The following is a 27,114-nucleotide window of genomic DNA, read 5'->3' on the forward strand; positions in this document are numbered from 1 at the left end:
CTGTGCCCCTCAAAATTTTATACATCTCAATCCTGTCCCCCCTCAGCCTCCTCTGATCCAAGGAAAACAATCTCAGTCTATCCAATCTCTCTCCATAAGTAAAACTCTGCAGCCCAGGCAACACGCTGGGAAATCTCCTCTGCTCCCTTTCCCAGTGCTATCACATCCCAACTATAATGTGGATTCCAGAACTGCACACAATACTCTAGCTGTGACTTAACCAATGTTTTATACAGTTCCAGCATAACCTCCCTACTCTGAAACTTGCTGCCTCGGCTAATAAAGGCAAGTTTACCATCTGCCTTCTTAACCACTGTACCCACCTGCTCTGCTACCTTAAGGGATCAGCAAACATGCACAGCAAGGTCCCTCTAATCCTCGGTGCTTCCCAGGGTCCTGCTGTTTATCATGTATTCCCTTTGCCTTGTTTGTCCTGCCCAAGTGCATCATCTCACACTTCTCCGGCTTTACCACCTCCGCTGGTAAAGCGTTCCAGACACCCACCACCCTCTGCGTAAAAAACGTTCCCCGCACATCTCCCTTAAACATTTCACCTTTCACCTTGAAATCGTGACCCCTTGTAACTGACACCCCCACTCTTGGGAAAAGCTTGTTGCTATCCACCCTGTCCATACCTCTCATAATTTTGTAGACCTCAATCAGGTCCCCCCTCAACCTCCGTCTTTCCAATGAAAACAATCCTAATCTACTCAACCTTTCTTCATAGCTAGCACCCTCCATACCAGGCAACATCCTGGTGAACCTCCTCTGCACCCTTTCTAAAGCATCCACATCCTTCTGGTAATGTGGCGACCAGAACTGCACGCAGTATTCCAAATGTGGCCTAACCAAAGTCCTATACAACTGTAACATGACCTGACGACTCTTGTACTCAATACCCCGTCCGATGAAGGCAAGCATGCTGTATGCCTTCTTGACCACCCTATCAACCTGCGTTGCCACCTTCAGGGTACAATGGACCTGAACTCCCAGATCTCTCTGCACATCAATTTTCCCCAAGACCCTTCCATTGACCATATAGTCTGCTCTTGAATTTGATCTTCCAAAATGCATCACCTCGCATTTGCCTGGATTGAACTCCATCTGCCATTTCTCTGCCCAACTCTCCAATCTATCTATATTTTGTTGTATTCTCTGACAGTCCTCCTCGCTATCTGCAACTCCACTAATCTTAGTATCATCTGCAAACTTGCTAATCAGACCACCTCTACCTTCCTCCAGGTCATTTAAGTAAATCACAAACAACAGTGGTCCTGAGCACGGATCCCTGTGGAACACCACTAGTCACCCTTCTCCATTTTGAGACACTCCCTTCCACCACTACTCTCTGTCTCCTGTTGCCCAGCCACTTCTTTATCCATCTAGCTAGTACACCCTGAACCCCATACGACTTCACTTTTTCCATCAACCTGCCATGGGAAACCTTATCAAACGCCTTAATAAAGTCCATGTATATGACATCTACAGCCCTTCTCTCATCAATTAACTTTGTCACTTCCTCAAAGAATTCTATTAGGTTTGTAAGACATGACCTTCCCTGCACAAAACCATGCTGCCTATCACTGATGTCTATTTTCATCCAAATGTGAATAGATCCTATCCCTCAGTATCTTCTCCAACAGTTTGCCTACCACTGACGTCAAACTCACAGGTCTGTAATTCCCTGGATTATCCCTGCTACCCTTCTTAAACAAAGGGACAGCATTAGCTATTCTCCAGTCCTCTGGGACCTCACCCGTGCTGAAAGATGCTGCAAAGATATCTGTTAAGGCCCCAGCTATTTCGACCCTCGCTTCCCTCAGTAACCTGGGATAGATCCCATCCGGTCCTGGGGACTTGTCCACCTTAATGCCTTTTAGAATGCCCAAAACTTCCCCCTTCCGTATGACAACTTGACCGAGAGTATTTAAACATCCATCCCTAGCCTCAACATCCGTCTTGTCTCTCTCCTTTGTGAATACGATGCAAAGTACTCATTAAGAATCTCACCCATTTCCTCTGAGTCCACGCATAAATTCCCTCTTTTGTCTTTAAGTTTTCTCTAGTTACCCTCTTGCTCCTTACATACGAATAAACTGCTTTGGGATTTTCCTTAACCCTGTTAGCCAAAGATATTTCATGACCCCTTTTAGCCCTCTTTATTGCGCGTTTGAGATTTGTCCTACTTTCCCGATATTCCTCCAAAGCTTCATCAGTTTTGAGTTGCCTCGATCCTATGTATGCTTCCTTTTTCATCTTAGCTAGTCTCACAATTTCACCCGTCATCCATGGTTCCCTAATCTTGCCATTTCTATCTTTCATTTTCACAGGAACCTGTCTGTCCTGCACTCTAATCAACCTTTCCTTAAAAGACTCCCACATTTCAAATGTGGATTTAACCTTAAACAGCTGCTCCCAATCCACATTCCTGAGCTCCTGCCGAATTTTGTTATACTCTGCCTTTCCCCAATTTAGCACTCTTCCTTTCGGACCACTCTTGTCCTTGTCCATGAGTATTCTAAAACTTACGGAATTGTGATCGCTATTCCCAAAGTCATCACCGACTGAGACATCAACTACCTGGCCGGGATCATTCCCCAATACCAGGTCCAGTATGGCCCCTTCCCGAGTTGGACTATTTACATACTGCTCTAAAAAACTCTCCTGGATGCTCCTTACAAACTCTGCTCCATCTACGCCTCCAACACTACACGAATCCCATTCAATGTTGGGGAAGTTAAAATCTCCCATCACAACCACCCTATTGCTCCTACATTTTTCTATAATCTGTCTGCATATTTGTACCTCTACTTCATGCTCGCTTTTGGGAGGCCTGTAGTAAAGTCCCAACAATGTTCCTGCACCCTTCCTATTTCTCAGCTCCACCCATATTGCCTCAGTGCTCGAATCCTCCATCGTGCCCTCCTTAGTCACAGCTGCGTTATCATCTCTGATGAGTAATGCAACTCCTCCACCCCTTCTACTTCCCTCTCTATCCATCCTGAAGCATCTATACCCTGGGATATTCAGTTGCCAGTCCTGCCCTTCCCTCAACCAAGTCTCAGTAATACCAATAGCATCATATTCCCAGGTACTGATCCAAGCCCTAAGTTCATCTGCCTTACCTGCTACACTTCTCACATTAAAACAAATGCACGACAGACCACCTTTGCATTCATCATCTCTTCCCTGTCTACTCTTCCCCTTAGCCCCATTGGGTTTATTGTCTCATACCTTACTTGCTTTAGTTGCTGCTTCTTTACTGACTTTTAACTTCCTAATCTGGTTCCCATCCCCCTGCCACATTAGTTTAAAACCTCCCCAACAGTGTTAGCAAAAGCACCCCCTCGGACATTGGTTCCAGTTCTGCCCAGGTGTACTCCATCCGGTTTGTAATGGTCCCACCACCCCCAGAACCAGTTCCAATGTCCCAAAAATCTGAACCCCTCCCTCCTGCACCATCTCTCAAGCCATTCTGACTATTCTTGAATTTCCATTCTGACTGTCCCGTGGCACTGGTAGCAATCCTGAGATTACTACCTTTGAGGTCCTACTTTTTAACTTATCTCCTAACTCCCTAAATTCTGACTGTAGGACCTCATCCCTTTTATTACTGATATCGTTGGTGCCGATATGCACCTGTTTTGGAGGGAGATAACCGCAGGGGACACCTGCAATGCCTTCCTGCTCTTTCTCTGCCTTTTGGTCACCCATTCCCTGTCTCCCTCACCAATCCTAATCTGCGGTGTGACCAACTCACTCAACGTGCTATCCACGACCTCCTCAGCATCGCGGATGCTCCAAAGTGAGTCCATCCGCAGCTCCAGAGCCGTCATGTGGTCTAACAGGAGCTGCAGCTGGACACACTTCCCGCACATGAAGGAGTCAGGGGCATCGGCCGCGTCCCTGAACTCCCACATTGCGCACGAGGAGCATAACACCGGTCTGGGATCTCCTGCCATTTTTACCCTTTACCTTAACTGATTACAAATATAGTATCAAATAATTAATAAGTGAAAGGAATAAAGATTTTACTTACCAATCACAATACTCACCAACACACGAAGAGTTAAATTTCTCCCAGAAACTGCTAATTGGAGCACTTTCCTTGCCAGCCAATCAGGTCACTACTTTGCTGTGATGTCACTCTTCAAGGTAAGTTTTTTTTTCAAAAAAATATTCTTTATTCATAAAATTTACAATAAACTTTACAGAACATTTCAAATTGTCTTGACTGTGCATTTCCATCCGAGTTACATTCATTTGTCTTTCTTCAATTCAATTGGGATAACGTTACACACGTATCCTACTATAAGTTACAGTTCTTTCTTCAATATTTACATTGCTTTGTTTCTTTCATACATTGTGGTAGTGAAGACCCGGGCCGAGGGGGTTTACACTGTTACCCACCCCTCGGTGTACATTTGCTGGTCAGACCTTGCACTGTGGCCTTTCCCCATTGCGCCTTGGCGGCAGCTGCCCCAAGCTTGAGTGCGTCCCTCAGCACGTAGTCCTGGACCTTGGAATGTGCCAGTCTGCAGCACTCGGTCGAGGACAGTTCTTTGCACTGGAAGATCAGCAAGTTTGGGGCAGACCAAAGAGCGTCTTTCACCGAGTTGATGACCCGCCAGCAGCAGTTGATATTTGTCTCGGTGTGTGTCCCTGGAAACAGTCCGTAGAGCACAGGGTCCTGTGTTACTGAGCTGCTCGGGATGAACCTGGACAGATACCACTGCATCTCACTCCAGACCCGCTTTGCAAAGGCACATTCCACAAGGAGGTGTGTGACTGTCTCATTTCTCCCACATCCACTCCGAGGCCCTTCAAGGTAAGTTTTTTAAGAGATAAACTTACCTTCCCGACAACCACGGTTATTTCAGGTTTAATTATCACTTGACAACAGCCCCTTCACAAACCACCTTCAAATTACGCTGACCGCACTGCACGCGTGCAAATCTCCCCGGAACAGCCAATCAGTAGCTCCGCTCTGCTGCCCTCTGCTGGATGCTTGCTTGCACTCGAACTCCTCGGGTCTCTTTCGCAGGTACACATTCAAATTAGGCTGACCGCACTGCACGTATGCAAATCTCCCCGGAACAGCCAATCAGTAGCTCCGCTCTGCTGCCCTCCCTTTTTCTCCTTATCCGAAGCTGTATATTCCTTGATATCCAGGGTTGACTGGATTCAACCTTTTTCCTGATTGGCACATGTTGGCCCGGCACTCTCCCTATTTCCTTCCTGAATGCGTCCCACTGTCCTGTCACAGATTTACCTAAAAGTGTCCGCTCCCAGCCCACTCTGGCCAAATCATGTCTGTTCTTATTAAAATCGGCCTTCCCCTGTTCTCAGGCCCATCCTTGTCCTTTTCCAACCTTGAATCTAACTGAGTTATAATCACTTTCTGCAAAATGCTCCCCACTGATACTTCAACCACTTTCCCGGTTTCTTTACCAGAAATTAAGTCCATGACCATCCCCTCTCTTGTAGGACCTTCTACTTACTGGCTTAAAAAGTTCTCCTTGATGCCTTTTAAGAATTCCGCTCCCTCTAAACCTTACACACTATGGCTCCCCCAGTTAGTATTGAGGAAGTGGAAATCCCCACGATCACTGCATTCTGAAGTTGCATAAGGGAGTTCCTAAGATGGCCAAATCAGGGAGTGTGATCTGTTGGAAAGGTTTGTAAGTGTAATTTGTGGTGGTTTTCCTTGGAGGTTCCCGTCGGCTCTGCCGGCGAGTTCCCACCTCGATCTCAGCCACTTTATTGAGCCCTAGGGAGTTTTTCACCGGCTAAGCCCACAGTTTGGGCGGGATCATACCGCTTGCATACTACCCACAAAGCAATGCAGCTGGCGAAACACAACCCATAGAGACCAGGAAATCCCAATTCCGTATCTACCCGGCTCGCCACACCTCATGCCATCGCGTTAGATGTCGCAATATGAATCCTGCCCACTGTGGGCGGGACACTTTCTGGCAAATCTGCACAACAGACTGAGACAGTGAGTCTCACAGAATGGCACTTGTGTGGGTTTCCAAGGGGATTGGAGGGCCCCAGGTGCATGACCTCTGGGCAGGGTGGTACTTGGAGGGCCCCAGGTGCTTGACCTCTGGGCAGGGGGGTACTTGGAGGGCCCCAGGTTCATGCCCTCTGGGCAGGGTGGTACTTGGAGGGCCCCAGGTGCATGCCCTCTGGGCAGGGTGGTACTTGGAGGGCCCCAGGTGCATGCCCTCTGGGCAGGGTGGCACTTGGAGGGCCCCAGGTGCATGCCCTCTGGGCAGGGTGGTACCAAGTCACTGCTGGTACCACCTGCCATGTTTGTGGGGACGGGTTCTGAAAGCCGCCTGGCTGGGGCCCCCTGAGGGGCCAGTTGATACCAGGAGGCTGGTAGGTCCTGGGTGAGTAGGATCAGTCAGCTCATGTGAGCATGGCCTGATCCTGCCCACTATGGCTGTTCCTGAGTTGACGCCTCACGAGATTTGGGTATGTCCTGTGAGGCACACTGGCTGCCAGGAAAACCCCAGGAGGCATCCACTCAGAACGGGTTAGAGCAAAACAGGTCATTTCTAACCCCAGAGCGTCGATGCTACTGGGGAGGAGAGCCGATCCAGCCGGGAACGCTGATACAGCCGGGAACGCCGATACAGCCGGGAACACTGATACAGCCGGGAACACTGATACAGCCGGGAACGCTGATACAGCCGGGAACACTGATACAGCCGGGACGCTGATACAGCCGGGAACACTGATACAGCCGGGAACGCCGATACAGCCGGGAACACAGATACAGCCGGGAGCGCTGATATAGCCGGGAACGCTGATACAGCCGGGAACGCCGATACAGCCGGGAACCCTGATACAGCCGGGAACACTGATACAGCCGGGAGCGCTGATACAGCCGGGAACACTGATACAGCCGGGAACGCCGATACAGCCGGGACACTGATACAGCCGGGAGAGCTGATACAGCCGGGAACGCTGATACAGCCGGGAGCACTGATACAGCCGGGAACGCCGATACAGCCGGGACACTGATACAGCCGGGAGAGCTGATACAGCCGGGAACGCTGATACAGCCGGGAGCACTGATACAGCCGGGAACACTGATACAGCCGGGAACGCTGATACAGCCGGGAGCGCTGATACAGCAGGGAACACTGATACAGCCGGGAACACAGATACAGCCGGGAACGTTGTTACAGCCGGGACACTGATACAGCCGGGAGAGCTGATACAGCCGGGAACGCTGATACAGCCGGGAGAGCTGATACAGCCGGGAACACTGATACAGCCGGGAACACTGATACAGCCGGGAACGATGATACAGCCGGGAGCACTGATACAGCCGGGAACGATGATACAGCCGGGAACACTGATACAGCCGGGAACGCTGATACAGCCGGGAGCGCTGATACAGCCGGGAACACTGATACAGCCGGGAGCCCTGATACAGCCGGGAACACTGATACAGCCGGGAACACTGATACAGCCGGGAGCCCTGATACAGCCGGGAGCGCTGATACAGCCGGGAACGTTGTTACAGCCGGGAGCACTGATACAGCCGGGAACGCTGATACAGCCGGGAACACTGATACAGCCGGGAACACTGATACAGCCTGGAACGCTGATACAGCCGGGAGCACTGATACAGCCGGGAACGTTGTTACAGCCGGGAGCACTGATACAGCCGGGAGCGCTGATACAGCCGGGAACACTGATACAGCCGGGAACGCTGATACAGCCGGGAGCACTGATACAGCCGGGAACACTGATACAGCCGGGAACGTTGTTACAGCCGGGAGCCCTGATACAGCCGGGAGCGCTGATACAGCCGGGAACACTGATACAGCCGGGAATGCTGATACAGCCGGGAACGCTGATACAACCAGGAACGTTGTTACAGCTGTGAGCGCTGATAAAGCCGGGAATGCTGATACAGCCGGGAACACTGATACAGCCGGGAACACTGATACAGCCGGGAACACTGATACAGCCGGGAACGTCTCTATGACCGGGAACGCTGATACAGCCTGGAGCGCTGATACAGCCGGGAGCGCTGATGCAGCCGGGAGCGCCGACACAGCCGGGAGCCCTGATACAGCCGGGAACGCTGAAACAACCGGGAACGCTGAAATAGCCGGGAACGCTGATAAAGCCGGGAACGCTGATACAGCCGGGAACACTGATACAGCCGGGAACGCTGATACAGCCGGGAACGCTGATACAGCCGGGAACACTGATACAGCCGGGAGCCCTGATACAGCCGGGAGCGCCGATACAGCCGGGAACGCTGATACAGCCGGGAGCCCTGATACAGCCGGGAGCGCCGATACAGCCGGGAACGCTGATACAGCAGGGAACACTGATACAGCCGGGAACACTGATACAGCCGGGAACACTGATACAGCCGGGAACGCTGAAACAGCCGGGAACACTGATACAGCCGGGAGCGCCGATACAGCCGGGACACTGATACAGCCGGGAACGCTGATACAGCCGGGAACACTGATACAGCCGGGAACACTGATACAGCCGGGAACGCTGAAACAGCCGGGAACACTGATACAGCCGGGAACGCTGAAACAGCCGGAAACGCCGATACAGCCGGAAACACTGTTACAGCCGAGAACGGTGATACAGCCGGGAACACTGATTTAGCCGGAAGCGCTGATAAAGCCGGGAGCGCTGATACAGCCGGGAACACTGATACAGCCGGGAGCCCTGATACAGCCGGGAGCGCTGATACAGCCGGGAACACTGATACAGCCGGGAACGGAGATACAGCCGGGAGCGCTGATACAGCCGGGAACACTGATACAGCCGGGAGCGGCGATACAGCCGGGAGCGCCGACACAGCTGGGAGCCCTGATACAGCCGGGAACGTTGAAACAGCCGGGAACGCCAGCACATCTGGGAACACTGGTACAGCCGCAAGAGCTGATACAGGCGGGAGCATCTCTATCACCGGGAGCGCTGATTCAGCCTGGAGCGCTGATACAGCCGGGAACGCTGATACAGCCGGGAGCGTCTCTATGACCGGGAACGCTGATACAGCCTGGAGCGCTGAAACAGCCGGGAGCGCTGATGCAGCCGGGAGCGCCGACACAGCTGGGCGCCCTTATACAGCCGGGAACGCTGAAACAGCCGGGAACGCTGAAATAGCCGGGACGCCGACACAGCTGGGAGCCCTGATACAGCCGGGAGCGCTGATGAAACCAGGAGCGCCGACACAGCCGGGAGCCCTGATACAGCCGGGAACGCTGAAATAGCCGGGAATGCTGATACAGCCGGGAACACTGATACAGCCGGGAACACTGATACAGCCGGGAACGCTGAAACAGCCGGAAACGCCGATACAGCCGGGAGCCCTGATACAGCCGGGAACACTGAAACAGACGGAAAAACTGATACAGCCGGGAACGCTGATACAGCCGGGAACACTGATACAGCCGGGAACGCTGATACAGCCGGGAACACTGATACAGCCGGGAACGCTGATACAGCCGGGAACGCCAATACAGCCGGGAACACTGATACAGCCGGGAACACTGATACAGCCGGGAGCACTGATACAGCCGTGAATACTGTAACAGCCTGGAAAACTGATACAGCCGGGAACGCTGACACAGCCGGGAACACTGATACAGCCGGGAACGCTGACACAGCCGGGAACGCTGACACAGCCGGGAACACTGATACAGCCGGGAGCACTGATGTAGCCGGGAGCCCTGATACAGCCGGGAACGCTGATACAGCCGGGAAAACTGATACAGCCGGGAACGCTGACACAGCCGGGAACACTGATACAGCCGGGAACGTTGACACAGCCGGGAACGCTGACACAGCCGGGAACACTGATACAGCCGGGAGAGCTGATACAGGCGGGAGCGTCTCTATGACCTTGAGCGCTGATACAGCCGGGAACATTGTTACAGCCGGGAGCGCTGATACAGCCGGGAACGCTGATACAGCCGGGAACGCTGATACAGCCGGGAACACTGATAGATCCGGGAACACTGATATAGCCAGGAACACTGATACATCCGGGAGCGCGGATACAGCCGGGAACACTGATCCAGCCGGGAGCTCTGATACAGCTGGGAACGGCGATACAGCCGGGGCTCAGTGGGTTAGCACTGCTGCCTCACGGGGTGTCGCAGTGGGTTAGCACTGCTGCCTCACGGGGCAGCACAGTGGGTTAGCACTGCTGCCTCACGGGGGGGCTCAGTGGGTTAGCACTGCTGCCTCACGGGGCAGCACAGTGGGTTAGCACTGCTGCTTCACGGGGGGGCTCAGTGGGTTAGCACTGCAGTCTCACGGCCCCGAGGTCCCAGGTTTGACCCCGGCTCTGGGTCACTGTCCGTGTGGAGTTTGCACCTTCTCCCCGTGTCTGCGTGGGTCTCACCCCCACAGCCCAAAGATGTGCTGGGTAGGTGGATTGGCCACGCTAAGTTGGGAAATAATGAATTGGGTACTCTAAATTTATTTAAAAAAAGAATGTGAGAGGGGGGGTGCGAGGGATAGGGGTGAGGGGGGCGAGGCGGTGAGGACGAGGGGGCCGGCAGAGGTGAAGGGCCTTGAGGGGGGGCAAGGAGCTGGGGGCGAGCAGTGGTGAAGGGGGGTGAGGGGGTGGGGGTGAGCAGTGGTGAGGGAGGGCGAGGGGCTGGGGGCGAGCAGTGGTGAAGGGGGGTGAGGGGGTGGGGGCGAGCAGGGGTGAGGGGGTGAGGATGTGGGGGCGAGCAGTGGTGAGGGGGGGCGAGGAGCTGGGAGCGAGCAGGTGTGAGGGGGCGAGGGGCTGGGGGCGAGGGGCTGAGGGAGAGCAGGGGTGAGGGGGTGAAGGAGTGGGGGTGAGCAGGGGTAATAGAACATAGAACATAGAACATAGAACGATACAGCGCAGTACAGGCCCTTCGGCCCTCGATGTTGCACCGACATGGAAAAAAAATCTAAAGGCCATCTAACCGTACACTATGCCCTTATCATCCATATGCTTATCCAATAAACTTTTAAATGCCCTCAATGTTGGCGAGTTCACTACTGTTGCAGGTAGGGCATTCCACGGCCTCACCACTCTTTGCGTAAAAAACCCACCTCTGACCTCTGTCCTATATCTATTACCCCTCAATTTAAGGCTATGTCCCCTCGTGCTAGCCACCCCCATCCGCGGGAGAAGGCTCTCACTGTCCACCCTATCTAACCCTCTGATCATTTTGTATGCCTCTATTAAGTCACCTCTTAACCTTCTTCTCTCTAACGAAAACAACCTCAAGTCCATCAGCCTTTCCTCATAAGATTTTCCCTCCATACCAGGCAACATCCTGGTAAATCTCCTCTGCACCCGTTCCAAAGCTTCCACGTCCTTCCTATAATGAGGCGACCAGAACTGTACGCAATACTCCAATGCGGCCGTACTAGAGTTTTGTACAACTGCAACATGACCTCATGGCTCCGGAACTCAATCCCTCTACCAATAAAGGCCAACACACCATAGGCCTTCTTCACAACCCTATCAACCTGGGTGGCAACTTTCAGGGATCTATGTAGGGGTAATGGGGTGGGGGCGAGCAGGGGTGAAGGGTGTGAGGGGGTGGGAGTGAGTAGGGGTGAGGGGGACGAGGGGGTGGGGGCGAGCAGGGGTGAGGGGGGTGAAGGGGGTGAGGGGGTGGGGGGGGTGGGGGCGAGCAGGGGTGAGGGGGTGAGGGGGTGGGGGCGAGCGGGTTGGGGGCGAGCAGGGGTGAGGGGAGTGAGGGGATGGGGGTGAGTAGGGGTGAGGGGGTGAGGGCGAGCAGGGGTGAGGGGGGTGAGGGGGTGGGGCGAGCAGGGGTGAGGGGGTGAGGGGGTGGGGGCGAGCAGGGGTGAGGGGGTGGGGTGAGTAGGGGTGAGGGGGGTGAGGGGGTGGTGGTGAGTAGGGGTGAGGGGGGTGAAGGGGTGAGGGGGTGGGGGTGGGGGTGAGTAGGGGTGAGGGGGGTGAGGGGGTGGGGGGGTGGGGGGTGGGGGTGAGTAGGGGTGAGGGGGTGGGGGGGTGGGGGTGAGTAGGGGTGAGGGGGTGGGGGGGTGGGGGGTGAGTAGGGGTGAGGGGGTGAGGGGGGTGAGGGGGGTGAAGGGGTGGGGGTGAGTAGGGGTGAGGGGGGTGAGGTGGTGGGGGTGAGTACGGGTGAGGGGATGAGTGGGTGGGGGTGAGTAGGGGTAATGGGGGTGAGGGGGTGGGGGTGAGTAGGGGTAATGGGGGTGAGCTGGTGGGGATGAGTACGGGTGAGGGGGATGAGTGGGTGGGGGTGAGTAGGGGTGAGGGGGGTGAGGTGGTGGGGGTGAGTACGGGTGAGGGGGACGAGTGGGTGGAGGTGAGTAGGGGTGAGAGGGTGAGGGGGTGAGGGAGTGGGGGTGAGGGGATTAGGGGCTGAGGGCGAGCAGGGGTGAGGGCGTGAGGGGGTGGGGGCGAGCAGGGGTGAGGGGGGTGAGGGGGTGGGGCGAGTAGGGGTGAGGGGGATGAGTGGGTGGGGGTGAGTAGGGGTGAGGGGGGTGAGTGGGTGGGGGTGAGTAGGGGTGAGGGGGGTGAGGTGGTGGGGGTAAGTACGGGTGAGGGGGATGAGTGGGTGGGGGTTGGGTGGAGGTAATGGGGGTGAGTGGGTGGGGGTGAGTAGGGGTAATGGGGGTGAGTGGGTGGGGGTGAGTAGGGGTAATGGGATGAGTGGGTGGGGGTGAGTACGGGTGAGGGGGATGAGTGGGTGGGGGTTGGGTGGAGGTAATGGGGGTGAGTCGGTGGGGGTGAGTAGGGGTAATGGGGGTGAGTGGGTGGGGGTGAGTAGGGGTGAGGGGGGTGAGGTGGTGGGGGTGAGAACGGGTGAGGGGGATGAGTGGGTGGGGGTTGGGTGGAGGTAATGGGGGTGAGTGGGTGGGGGTGAGTAGGGGTAATGGGGGTGAGTGGGTGGGGGTGAGTAGGGGTGAGGGGGGTGAGGTGGTGGGGGTGAGTACGGGTAAGGGGGATGAGTGGGTGGGGGTGAGTAGGGGTAATGGGGGTGAGTGGGTGGGGGTGAGTAGGGGTGAGGGGGGTGAGGTGGTCGGGGTGAGAACGGGTGAGGGGGATGAGTGGGTGGGGGTTGGGTGGAGGTAATGGGGGTGAGTCGGTGGGGGTGAGTAGGGGTAATGGGGGTGAGTGAGTGGGGGTGAGTAGGGGTGAGGGGGGTGAGGTGGTGGGGGTGAGAACGGGTGAGGGGGATGAGTGGGTGGGGGTTGGGTGGAGGTAATGGGGGTGAGTGGGTGGGGGTTGGGTGGAGGTAATGGGGGTGAGTCGGTGGGGGTGAGTAGGGGTAATGGGGGTGAGTGGGTGAGGGTGAGTAGAGGTAAGGGGGGTGAGGTGGTGGGGGTGAGAACGGGTGAGGGGGATGAGTGGGTGGGGGTGAGTAGGGGTAATGGGGATGAGTGGGTGGGGGTGAGTAGGGGTGAGGGGGGTGAGGTGGTGGGGGTGAGTACGGGTGAGGGGGATGAGTGGGTGGGGGTGAGTAGGGGTAATGGGGTGAGGGGGTGGGGGTGAGTAGGGGTAATGGGGGTGAGGTGGTGGGGGTGAGTACGGGTGAGGGGGATGAGTGGGTGGGGGTGAGTAGGGGTAATGGGGGTGAGTGGGTGGGGTGAGTAGGGGTGAGGGGGGTGAGGTGGTGGGGGTGAGTACGGGTGAGGGGGATGAGTGGGTGGGGGTGAGTAGGGGTAATGGGGATGAGTGGGTGGGGTGAGTAGGGGTAATGGGGATGAGTGGGTGGGGGTGAGTAGGGGTAATGGGGATGAGTGGGTGGGGTGAGTAGGGGTAATGGGGGTGAGTGGGTGGGGGTGAGTAGGGGTGAGGGGGGTGAGGTGGTGGGGGTGAGTACGGGTGAGGGGGATGAGTGGGTGGGGGTGAGTAGGGTAATGGGGATGAGTGGGTGGGGTGAGTAGGGGTAATGGGGATGAGTGGGTGGGGGTGAGTAGGGGTAATGGGGATGAGTGGGTGGGGGTGAGTAGGGGTAATGGGGGTGAGTGGGTGGGGGTGAGTAGGGGTGAGGGGGGTGAGGTGGTGGGGGTGAGTACGGGTGAGGGGGATGAGTGGGTGGGGGTTGGGTGGGGGTCGAAGGGGCGATGGCCATGGTGCTGTCTAATGTCACTAGATCAGTAATCCAGAATCCCAGCAAATGTCCTGGGGGAAGGGGGAATTCCATTTCTCTGCCTTCTGCCGAACAGCTTCCACCTCCTTCCCAATTCCATTGGCCATGGAAAAGGGTGCTGACATTTTCACTGATCCCCATTGCCCATTATCACGATCTGACTGGTTCAGTGCAGAACATGAGTCCTCCTGGCAAACCCAGTCACCTGGAGTCAATCCGCTGGGACCCTGCACACAGCCCGGGAGCTGGAACAGGAGCAGGAATGGGAACTGGCTGCATTTTGCTTTGGCCCTGTCTGAATCCACATTCCAATCATTTCAATCCCAGATTTTCACCAAAATACAAAATCAATCGGATTTATTTGACTTTATTCTTCATTCTTGTTTGTCTCTTGAAATGATTAGAGAATGAATAACAACCTTGCCCTGTAATTAAAGATACTTATTGTCCTGATTAGGGTTCTACTCACAGAGAACATTATCACAGTAATTGAGTATCTGTGGAATAAAACAGATTAACGTTTACCCAGGAGGACTGATAAATCTTCAAAATGAATTAGCCACTGTGTCCAGAATTCCAATAAAATCCTTTGTTTGCATTGAGAACTGTCAGTCATGCTGCTGTAACCGTGACAATGAAAGTAGTCACTGGAGGGGGGTGGGAGTCACACATGAACAAATGTGTTCAACACCTCCGGGGATTTATCAGAATAGCGGGAGTTTCTCCGCATTCTGGAGTATCTGACGGAACACAGACACTGTCTGATTAACCTTTACCCTGTCAGTCACTACACACACACTGTCTGATTAACCTTTACCCTGTCAGTCGCTACACAGACACTGTCTGATTAACCTTTACCCTGTCAGTCACTACACAGACACTGTCTGATTAACCTTTACCCTGTCAGTCGCTACACAGACACTGTCTGATTAACCTTCACCCTGTCAGTCACTACACAGACACTGTCTGATTAACCTTTATCCTGTCAGTCACTACACACACACTGTCTGATTAACCTTCACCCTGTCAGTCACTACACAGACACTGTCTGATTAACCTTCAACCTGTCAGTCACTACACAGACACTGTCTGATTAACCTTTATCCTGTCAGTCACTACACAGACACTGTCTGATTAACCTTCACCCTGTCAGTCACTACACACACACTGTCTGATTAACCTTCACCCTGTCAGTCACTACACACACACTGTCTGATTAACCTTCACCCTGTCAGTCACTACACACACACTGTCTGATTAACCTTTATCCTGTCAGTCACTACACAGACACTGTCTGATTAACCTTTATCCTGTCAGTCACTACACAGACACTGTCTGATTAACCATCACCCTGTCAGTCACTACACACACACTGTCTGATTAACCTTCACCCTGTCAGTCACTACACACACACTGTCTGATTAACCTTTATCCTGTCAGTCACTACACAGACACTGTCTGATTAACCTTTATCCTGTCAGTCACTACACAGACACTGTCTGATTAACCATCACCCTGTCAGTCACTACACACACACTGTCTGATTAACCTTCACCCTGTCAGTCACTACACACACACTGTCTGATTAACCTTCACCCTGTCAGTCACTACACAGACACTGTCTGATTAACCTTTATCCTGTCAGTCACTACACAGACACTGTCTGATTAACCTTCACCCTGTCAGTCACTACACAGACACTGTCTGATTAACCTTCACCCTGTCAGTCACTACACACACACTGTCTGATTGACCTTTATCCTGTCAGTCACTACACAGACACTGTCTGATTAACCTTCACCCTGTCAGTCACTACACAGACACTGTCTGATTAACCTTCACCCTGTCAGTCACTACACAGACACTGTCTGATTAACCTTCACCCTGTCAGTCACTACACACACACTGTCTGATTAACCTTTACCCTGTCAGTCACTACACAGACACTGTCTGATTAACCTTCACCCTGTCAGTCACTACACACACACTGTCTGATTAACCTTTACCCTGTCAGTCACTACACAGACACTGTCTGATTAACCTTCACCCTGTCAGTCACTACAGACACTGTCTGATTAACCTTCACCCTGTCAGTCACTACACAGACACTGTCTGATTAACCTTCACCCTGTCAGTCACTACACAGACACTGTCTGATTAACCATCACCCTGTCAGTCACTACACAGACACTGTCTGATTAACCTTCACCCTGTCAGTCACTACACAGACACTGTCTGATTAACCTTTATCCTGTCAGTCACTACACACACACTGTCTGATTAACCTTCACCCTGTCAGTCACTACACACACACTGTCTGATTAACCTTCACCCTGTCAGTCACTACAGACACACTGTCTGATTAACCATCACCCTGTCAGTCACTACACACACACTGTCTGATTAACCTTCACCCTGTCAGTCACTACACAGACACTGTCTGATTAACCATCACCCTGTCAGTCACTACAGACACTGTCTGATTAACCATCACCCTGTCAGTCACTACACAGACACTGTCTGATTAACCATCACCCTGTCAGTCACTACAGACACTGTCTGATTAACCATCACCCTGTCAGTCACTACACAGACACTGTCTGATTAACCTTTATCCTGTCAGTCACTACACAGACACTGTCTGATTATCCTTCACCCTGTCAGTCACTACACAGACACTGTCTGATTAACCTTTATCCTGTCAGTCACTACACACACACTGTCTGATTAACCTTCACCCTGTCAGTCACTACACAGACACTGTCTGATTAACCATCACCCTGTCAGTCACTACAGACACTGTCTGATTAACCTTCACCCTGTCAGTCACTACACACACACTGTCTGATTAACCTTTATCCTGTCAGTCACTACACACACACTGTCTGATTAACCTTTATCCTGGCAGTCACTACACAGACACTGTCTGATTAACCTTTACCCTGTCAGTCACTACACAGACACTGTCTGATTAACCTTCACCCTGTCAGTCACTACACACACACTGTCTGATTAACCTTTATCCTGTCAGTCACTACACACACACTGTCTGATTAACCTTTATCCTGGCAGTCACTACACAGACACTGTCTGATTAACCTTTATCCTGGCAGTCACTACACAGACACTGTCTGATTAACCTTCACCCTGTCAGTCGCTACACACACACTGTCTGATTAACCTTCACCCTGTCAGTCACTACACAGACACTGTCTGATTAACCTTCACCCTGTCAGTCACTACACACACACTGTCTGATTAACCTTCACCCTGTCAGTCACTACACAGACACTGTCTGATTAACCTTCACCCTGTCAGTCACTACACAGACACTGTCTGATTAACCTTTATCCTGTCAGTCACTACACAGACACTGTCTGATTAACCTTCACCCTGTCAGTCGCTACACACACACTGTCTGATTAACCTTCACCCTGTCAGTCACTACACAGACACTGTCTGATTAACCATCACCCTGTCAGTCACTACACACACACTGTCTGATTAACCTTTACCCTGTCAGTCACTACAGACACTGTCTGATTAACCTTCACCCTGTCAGTCGCTACACACACACTGTCTGATTAACCTTCACCCTGTCAGTCGCTACACACACACTGTCTGATTAACCTTCACCCTGTCAGTCACTACAGACACACTGTCTGATTAACCATCACCCTGTCAGTCACTACACAGACACTGTCTGATTAACCATCACCCTGTCAGTCACTACACAGACACTGTCTGATTAACCTTCACCCTGTCAGTCGCTACACACACACTGTCTGATTAACCTTCACCCTGTCAGTCGCTACACACACACTGTCTGATTAACCTTCACCCTGTCAGTCACTACAGACACACTGTCTGATTAACCATCACCCTGTCAGTCGCTACACAGACACTGTCTGATTAACCTTTACCCTGTCAGTCACTACACAGACACTGTCTGATTAACCATCACCCTGTCAGTCACTACACACACACTGTCTGATTAACCATCACCCTGTCAGTCACTACAGACACACTGTCTGATTAACCTTTACCCTGTCAGTCACTACACAGACACTGTCTGATTAACCTTCACCCTGTCAGTCACTACACAGACACTGTCTGATTAACCTTTACCCTGTCAGTCACTACACAGACACTGTCTGATTAACCATCACCCTGTCAGTCACTACACACACACTGTCTGATTAACCTTTATCCTGTCAGTCACTACACAGACACTGTCTGATTAACCTTCACCCTGTCAGTCACTACACAGACACTGTCTGATTAACCATCACCCTGTCAGTCACTACACACACACTGTCTGATTAACCTTTATCCTGTCAGTCACTACACACACACTGTCTGATTAACCTTCACCCTGTCAGTCACTACACAGACACTGTCTGATTAACCTTCACCCTGTCAGTCACTACACACACACTGTCTGATTAACCTTTATCCTGTCAGTCACTACACAGACACTGTCTGATTATCCTTCACCCTGTCAGTCACTACACAGATACAGGTCAGCATTCCCCAACGTGATTGGTCGGAGAATCGGTTCCGACGTCAAAATTGCAGCGGGCGCCAATTTGACACCAAATCGCAATTCTGCGTCACCTTGACATCAGCTTCAATGCATTCCAGAACGCACATACAGTAAACACCGTTTGCATATCATTAGCGAGCCTGACCCTGTATTCTCCGGGGAGTCCGTGATTCTCCGCCTCTGATGGGTGAGCTCCTGACGACGTGGTTCACTTGTGGTTTTAAATATTGGGAAACTGGGACCGTGGCTGCTCAGGGAGAGAGAGAGGGTAGGACACAGTGAAGCGCGACCATGGGTTGCCGGCCCGGACATTGACCGTGTTGGCTGGTGTGTGGAGGGGGCCCTGCCCTGGACTGGGTGGGATGACCAGGGGACAGCCATGGGCCCGGGGTGACCCACCATGGGACTGGGGCTGTGTCCAGGCACGGACGACCAAGGCAGCTATCTTGCTGCGCTCCCCACTAACCACTAACCATGGCTTCAGTGATGTCATTGTGTGGGTGGAGCTGGGCTGTGGCTCTGGAAGTTGGTTTTACTTTCATTTTGAGTTTGAACTGGTTTTGTTTGGCACAGACTGAACAGAAGGGTTTTCTCTATCTGCATTTTAAAAGTTGTTTCCAGACTGCTTACTAACTTGGAAAGAAATAATTGTTTTCTGGAAGATATTCAAACCTGTGTTTTGGAAAGTACACAAGAGCATCCAAACCGGGTGTTCAGCGCTGTGTGCTGGGCCACATCTTTAAAAAATGCGAACTGGTTTATGGGACCTTGTTATTAAATTGGAACAGTTTAAGGGTGGAATTCATTAAGGGTTATATATAGAGTACTGCAGCTGTGTGGGATATTTATGTGGCAGTTGATAAAAATGGGGGGTGGGGGGTACTGTAGGGCACCACTGGGGTGGTCGAGCATCGCAACCACATCTTGAGGAATCCGATGCACTGCTCAATGACAGACCACATGGACCTCGCTGTACCGGGTCTCCGCTTCACTCTCCCGCCTCTGTACTGGCGTCATTAACCAGGTCCTCAGTGGGTACCACTTCTCCACCAAGAGCCAGCCGCCCATCCTGGGGTCCTCCTCGAAGAGGGTGGGGATGACCAACTGTTGCAGGATGTAGCTGTCATGCACACTCCCCAGGAAGTGGGGACACACCTGCAATATCTTCATCTGGTGGTCACACACAAGCTGGATGTTCAGGAAAACGCTTCCTGTTAAAGTAAATCATTCCAAGATGGCCGCTCAGGGTGACATGTGTGCAGTCTATCAGCCACTGAGCCTTGGGCATCCTGGCGTTGGCGGAGAATCCTGCTGCCCGGGCATCTTGCTGGGTTTGGTCCATGGGAAAGATGATGTAGTCGTCCGCCTGGGCATACAGGGCATCCGCCTGGGCATACAGGGCATCCGCCTGGGCATACAGGGCATCCGCCTGGGCATACAGGGCATCCGCCTGGGCATACAGGGCAGCCGTGACCGGCTGGATGCACCTGTGGGCTGTGGGCAGCGAGATGCCACACAGGTCCCCGCTCGAGCCCTGGAATGATCCTGAGGCAGAAAGGTTCAGGGCTGCAGTGAACTTGACGGCCACCAGGAGCAGGCACCCTCTACTTGCTGCCATGTCCGTGAGGATATGGCACAGGTGTCACGCTGTCTCCTTGTTGAGGCGGAGCCTCCTGCGGCATGGTCTGTCCGTCATGCGTTCAAACAACCAGTGACCCCTGTACACCCTGGGCCATCGTGGGACTACCCCTCTGGCTCCCTCCCTCGCCTGACTGGTGGCTGGGTCCTCAGGGTGTGGGACGGGGTCCGGGGTCCTCGAGCCTCTGAAGACGCTGCTGCCGCTGCCTTCCCTGGCGTCTGGCTGCATCATGTAGCACCAGCATCATTAGGGCAACCTCTGTGTCCAACTTCCCTACCATAGCATTCAACATCTGTAAGGCATTGAGAGCGGGGGTTAGACTGACAGACAGCGATGGCTCTCACCCCGGGACCCTCCATTCTCCCACTGATGCTCCTTCCCGGAACGCTCTCCCCATGCACTCCCAGATTCAGCAGGCCCCCCTACCCGGGCCCCAGACCCTGCACCCCGGACAACCACTCACAACACCACCTGGACAGGGTGCTGGCCCCCTCCCTGTGGCACCCACCCACCCTCCGGCTGTGGACATGTCCCCGGAGCTGTGTCCCATCCCCTGGGTGTTCGGATGTTGGCTGCTGCATGTGTGGTGCTGCCTCCCACGGTGTCCAGGCATCAAGGTTAAATTGGGAAGCTGGGCAATGACTCCCACATGCTACATGACCCGCCTACTCATGGGAATCCACTTGGGTTGTGTGAAGTGCTTACTTAAGCATGATTCCCAATCCCCTATTAGCCACAGCCTTCAGCCGCACAGCCAGAGTCCTCAGCAGTCAGTAGGGGCAGCACAGTAGCACAGTGGTTAGCACTGTTGCTCCACAGCACCTGGGACCCGGGTTCGATTCCCGCCTTGGGCCACTTTCTGTGCAGAATCTGCACATTGTCCATGTGTCTGCCTGGGTTTCCTCCGGGTACAAGTCCTGAAAAACAAAGAACAAAGTCCAATACAGCACAGGAACAGGCCCTTCGGCCCTCCCAGCCTGTACCGGTCATGATATCAACCTTTACCTAAACCCTCAGCACTTCCTTGAGCCGTATCCCTCTATACCCATCCTATCCATGTGTTTGTCAAGATGCCTTTTGAACGCCATTAATGTATCTTGTTATGTGAGAGTACCTTTAAGAAATGGATGTTTAAGCAATGTACCTTTAAGAAATTAGGCAGCTCATATTGCTGAAGTGATGTCAGAGGGTGGGGGTAGCTGAGTTGAGCTCACTTCTGCTTTTAATTTCAGTTTGAGAGAGCAGCTGAAACGTGTCTGGCTGGTTTGCTGAGAGATGCATGGAGAAAAAGAGCTTGGGCGTGTCTGTGTTTGCAGTGAGCTGGATCTGCTGTGATCTCTGCCAGGAACGACTATCTCTGAATCATTTGGGTGATTTAAACTCATAATAGTAATGTCTTTAACCTGATGTGTTTCAGTTTAAAGGTGTTAAGTCTTTTGTAGGTTTGAAGGAACATTTTGAGGGATTATTTAGTGTTGTATTATTTTCGGGGTTATCTTTGAAGTGAGGGGTGGTAAATGATCCAATGTTTATTTAAAAAGGTTAAGTTGAATTCATGGAATAAACATTGTTTTGTGTTTAAAAACCCATGTGTCGATAACTAATACCACACCTGGAGACCAACCGTGTGCTTCAAAAGCAACAATACATTAAAGGGATAGGTTGGTTGAACTCCATGATATGGGAGGGGGCCGGTTGCATTTGGCACCTGGCGCGGTTCACATTTATGGCATCTCCCGCTATTCACCAGCCTCGTTTCATTTCAGCGTGAGCGTAACGAGGCCAGAAGATTGCGCGTTTAGTCTCAGAAATGGAGAATCCGGCCCCTCACCTTCCTTATGATCTTCTTTGACTTGGTAAATTTATGATAACCCCAAATATTACAGTTATGAATCAATTCCAACACCAGTCACAGTCTTATTACTGGAATAGAAAGCCTGGACTTGAAATTAATTCTTGAAATTAAAATTAATACAAAATTGAAAACATTTTAACAATTTAATTCTCTTGCTGTCCATTCTCAGTTTGACACTGTTGGTCAAAATAAATTCCAAGATACAGAGTGCATTCCGGGAAGCAGAAAGAAAACCAAGGGAGCACCCTGGGAAGGCCGGTGACATAAAATCTTACCCCTAGGTTGCAGCAGCCTTTATTCCTGGGAGCGGGAGAGAGAGAGAGAGGGAGAGGGAGGGAGAGCCGGGGATATTCGGCTATTCTGAGTGATCTGACTGGGGGGGGGGGGGGGGGGGGGGGAACTGAAAAGAGACGTCACAGGAAAGCTGTGACCTGATTGGCTGGTAGGGAATCAGCACTAAATTTAAAAATTAAACATTGTTAAACTAATCAAACATAATTGTTATGGGCCAGGGTTTAGAGAACCCCAAAGTGTATCATGGAGTTCACCTGACCCACAACTTTTAATAGATTGTGGTATGGGGAGCACACGGTCCACTTGACAGATATGGTGCAAACAGAGCTTCACAGTACTTTTAAATTAAAACAATGTTTATTCTATGAACTCAAGTTAATGTTTTTAAAACATACAGTGAACATCTTAGCAACCATCAATTCAAATAAAACCCCCAAAGAATACAACACTAAGTAATCCTTAATAACTTCCCAAACAACATCCAGAAGACAAAAGAAACACCTTTTATCAGAAGCACATTAGGTTAACATTCACTACTGACAACATTCATAGTTCTGAATTCATCAAATGATTCAGAGATAGTCTTTTCATGGCAGAGAGAACAGCAGTACATCTGCTCTGTCTGGCTTCAGCTCGAACACGGAAAACAAAACTAAAACACATCCTGCAGCAAACAGCCTAAAACGAAAGTAAAAAGCTGACAGACAGTCCAGCTCCACCCACTCTCTGACATCACTGCAGTAGTAAACACTAATTTCTTAAAGGTACATTTCTTAAACACTCATTTCTTGTAGGTACTCTCACATGACACCTCCCCCCAAGAAAAAATAAATAAACCATCAACTTCGAGATGGTTTCATTTTTCACCTTGTCACTATCCTTTAAGAAATGCACACAGTAAATTTAGTGTTTCATTTCAAAAAACAACACACGCAAACAGGTGCAATAATATAGTCCACCTTTTTTCCATTTGTCTTCCAACTGAAATCTTTCTCGATTGACAGTCTCTTTGCACATGAAGGTCTCTACACGATCCATCCATTTCTCTACTCCTCATCATGTCTCTTTAAAGTCAGATAATTTAGTTCAATCTGATCACAGAGTCCCTTGTAATTCTCCAATACAGGATCATTGCTTATCACAGGTTTCAGGCAGTCACATGCCTGTTGAAAATCCGCTGTCCACTGAAAGTTTTGCTCTTTCTTCAGCAAGTCCATCAGTGGAGTAATCACACGACAAAACGTTTGCACAAATGTTTGATCAAATCCACTCATGCCAAGAAATCGCATTATTTCCCTTCGTCTTGAGGCTATTGGAAACTCCTCAATAACTGATGTCTTCACATCCCATGTTACCATTCGACCCTTCCCCATTGTATAGCCAAGAAAAGTGACTTGGGCTTTTCCAAATTCACTTTTGGCTAGGTTTATCACCAAACCTGCCTCCTGAAGTTGATCAAATAACTCCATCAGATGTTTCAAATGTTCTGCCCATGTCTGGTTGAAAATTACCAGATCGTCGATGTATACCGCACAATTGGGTAATCCTGAAACAACTTTGTTAGTTAACCGTTGAAATGTGGCTGGGGCGTTTTTCATGCCAAATGGCATAACTTTGAATTGGTATATACCACCTGGAGTCACAAAAGCTGAAATCTCCTTCGCCCTTTCGGATAAAGGTACCTGCCAGTAACCTTTAAGTAAATCCAGTTTGGAAATAAAAGCTGATTGTCCCACTTTCTCAGTGCAATCCTCCAAACGTGGGATAGGATAAGATTCCATTCTTGTAACTGCATTAACCTTTCTATAGTCCACACACAAACGTTGGGTACTGTCTGGTTTAGGTACCGTCACCATGGGTGAGCTCCATTGGCTGCAACCCACTTCAATTATGCCATTTTTAAGCATACTCTCAATCTCTTTGTTAACCTGTGCCAATTTTAAAGGGTTAAGTCTATGTGGATGTTGTTTGATTGGAACAGCATTTCCCACATCTACATCATGTATAGCCATTTTAGTACTTCCCACTTTATCTCTACAAGCTTGCCCACGCGATATCAATAACTCTTTCAGGTCAGCTTCTTTCTCCTTTGGAAGGTACCTCGACAATTTATCCCAATTTTTAAGTACATCCTCATTTTCCAATTTAATTTGAGGTATGTCAAATTCACAGTCATCTGGATTTGGTTCGTCACTTTGAGTTAGAATCATTAAAACCTCCTTTTTCTCTCCTTCCCTTTCAAAGTATCTTTTAAGCATATTCACATGACACACTCAGTGAGTCTTCCTTCTATCTGGTGTTTTTACCACATAATTCATCTCACTTAATTTCCTTTCAATCTGATAAGGTCCACAAAACCTTGCTTTTAAACGTACACCTACCACTGGTAACAACACTAAAACTTTATCCCCACTGGCAAAATTACAAACTTTGGATTTCTTGTTCGCTGCCCGTTTCATCACATGTTGTGCAACTTTTAAATGTTGTCTCGCCAATTCACCTGCTCTATTTAATCTTTCCCTAAAATTCGCCACGTAATCCAATAGTGTCATTTCTGATTTCTCACTCACCAATTTTTCCTTAATCAATTTAAGTGGTCCTCTTACCTCATGACCAAAAATTAGTTCAAAAGGACTAAATTTGGTTGACTCATTAGGTGCATCCATAATTGCAAACAGTACGAATGGAATTCCTTTGTCTCAATCTTCTGGATAATCTTGACAATAAGCCCTCAATATTGCCTTTAATGTCTGATGCCACCTTTCTAAAGCTCTCTGTGATTCTGGATGGTACGCTGTTGACTTAAATTGTTTTATTCCTTAGTTATCCATAACTTCTTTGAATAACCTGGAAGTAAAATTTGATCCTTGATCCGATTGTATTTCTGTGGGTAGTCCATATCTCGTAAAGAATTTAAGTAACTCCTCCACAATCTTTTTAGCTGTAATATTAAGTACCGGAATGGCCTCTGGAAACCTAGTAGACACATCCATTATCGTCAAAAGATATTGCTTCCCACTTTTCATTTTAGGAAGCAGTTGTACGCAATCAATTAGGACCCATGTAAAAGGTTCCTCAAATGCTGGAATGGGTATTAAGGGCGCTGGTTTTATCACTGCTTGAGGTTTCCCTATCACTTGACATGTGTGACATGATTGACAAAATTTAACGACATCTTTATGTAGTCCAGGCCAATAAAAATGTTTCTGGATTTTAACTTGGGTTTTCCTTATTCCCAAATGACCTCCCACTGGTGAAATGAAATGAAAATCGCTTATTGTCACGAGTAGGCTTCAATGAAGTTACTGTGAAAAGCCCCTAGTCGCCACATTCCGGCGCCTGTCCGGGGAGGCTGGTACGGGAATCGAACCGTGCTGCTGGCCTGCTTGGTCTGCTTTAAATCTCATGTGCTACTCGCAATATCTCCTTTCTATACCGTACCGGCAATACTACTTGATGAACATCTGCCCACTTTTCATCCGCCTGCATATGTACAGGTCTCCATTTTCTCATCAAGACATCACTTTTATGGTAATAACACTCTGGTACACACGCAGATTCCTCTTCCGTATATGCTTTCTGACACACCGGTTTTATGTCTATATCTCTCTATTGTAACTCCGCTAATTTTCCTGAACTAAAAATATCTGCCTAATCCTCCACCTGTTCTTGTTCTTTTTCAACCATCTGATCATAAATCGTTTCCGATAATTGCACTTCAACTTCATCTTCACTCTCTGATTTCTCCTCTTGTCTTAACCTGTGACTTTGCGACCTTGTTACTACACAATCCAGAAAAGTCCCAGGATATTCGTCCTTCAACACTTCAGTTGTCTGATTCTCTTCTGGCTTATCAACCACCATAGGCATCACTCCCACCCATGATCCAGCTATATTATTACCCAAGATAAACTGTATTTCTGGACAAGATAGTTTCTCTATTACTCCTACTACCACTTCACCACTCTTCACTGGACTTTCCAACCTTACCTTATACAATGGAACACTACTCCTCTCACCCTGAATTCCACATATCACCACCTTTTCTGGCAACATTCTTCCCAAACAACATAACTCCTCATCTCTTACCATTAAAAATTGACTAGCTCCCATATCTCTTAAAATTGTGACTTATTTACCTGCTCCTCCTGATACACATGAGTAAACTTTACCCACACAAGTAAATTCTTTAAAGCGATCTGGCACCTTCTTATCAATCACCTCTTGATCAGGCTGTACAATCTTTTACACCTCCTTCGCTTCACTTGGGCTTTCCTTTCCCACTTTAACAAATCCCACTGTCTTATCCTGTTTTACCACATCAGCCTTCCCAGTGCTTTTCTTCAACCACCAACACTGTGACTTTACATGGCTTAGTTTATTACAGTGAAAACATTTGAAACTTTATTTCATTTATGTTCCATCCTCCTGGATTTCTTTTTTAATCTGAGGTACACTCTCTTTATTATCTCCCATCAGATCACCTTTACCTTTATCACTTGAGTATTTCTCATGTCCCCAGTTTCTATCCCTCACCGGCTGAAACTGATGTCAGAAACCAAGCTTTGATTTATGAACTAATTCATAATGATCTGCCAATTCTGCTGCTAATCTCGCTGTTTTAACCCTCTGGTCTTCCACATAAGTT

At 50.4% G+C, this 27,114-nt stretch overlaps 1 protein-coding gene across 1 annotated transcript in view; it reads left to right on the top strand.

Moving 5' to 3' along the window:
- LOC119975681 (dentin sialophosphoprotein-like) overlaps positions 1–27,114 on the top strand; it is a 155,507-nt gene that overhangs the window by 9,106 nt on the left and 119,287 nt on the right. Inside the window, exons 2-3 of the mRNA XM_038815464.1 lie at positions 7,203–8,615; positions 9,163–10,129. Of these exons, the coding sequence (XP_038671392.1) occupies positions 7,203–8,615; positions 9,163–10,129 (2,380 nt within the window). The remainder of the gene's footprint in view (positions 1–7,202; positions 8,616–9,162; positions 10,130–27,114) is intronic.

This window comes from Scyliorhinus canicula, chromosome 13 (assembly GCF_902713615.1).
Source record: "Scyliorhinus canicula chromosome 13, sScyCan1.1, whole genome shotgun sequence".
Lineage (NCBI taxonomy): Eukaryota > Metazoa > Chordata > Chondrichthyes > Carcharhiniformes > Scyliorhinidae > Scyliorhinus > Scyliorhinus canicula.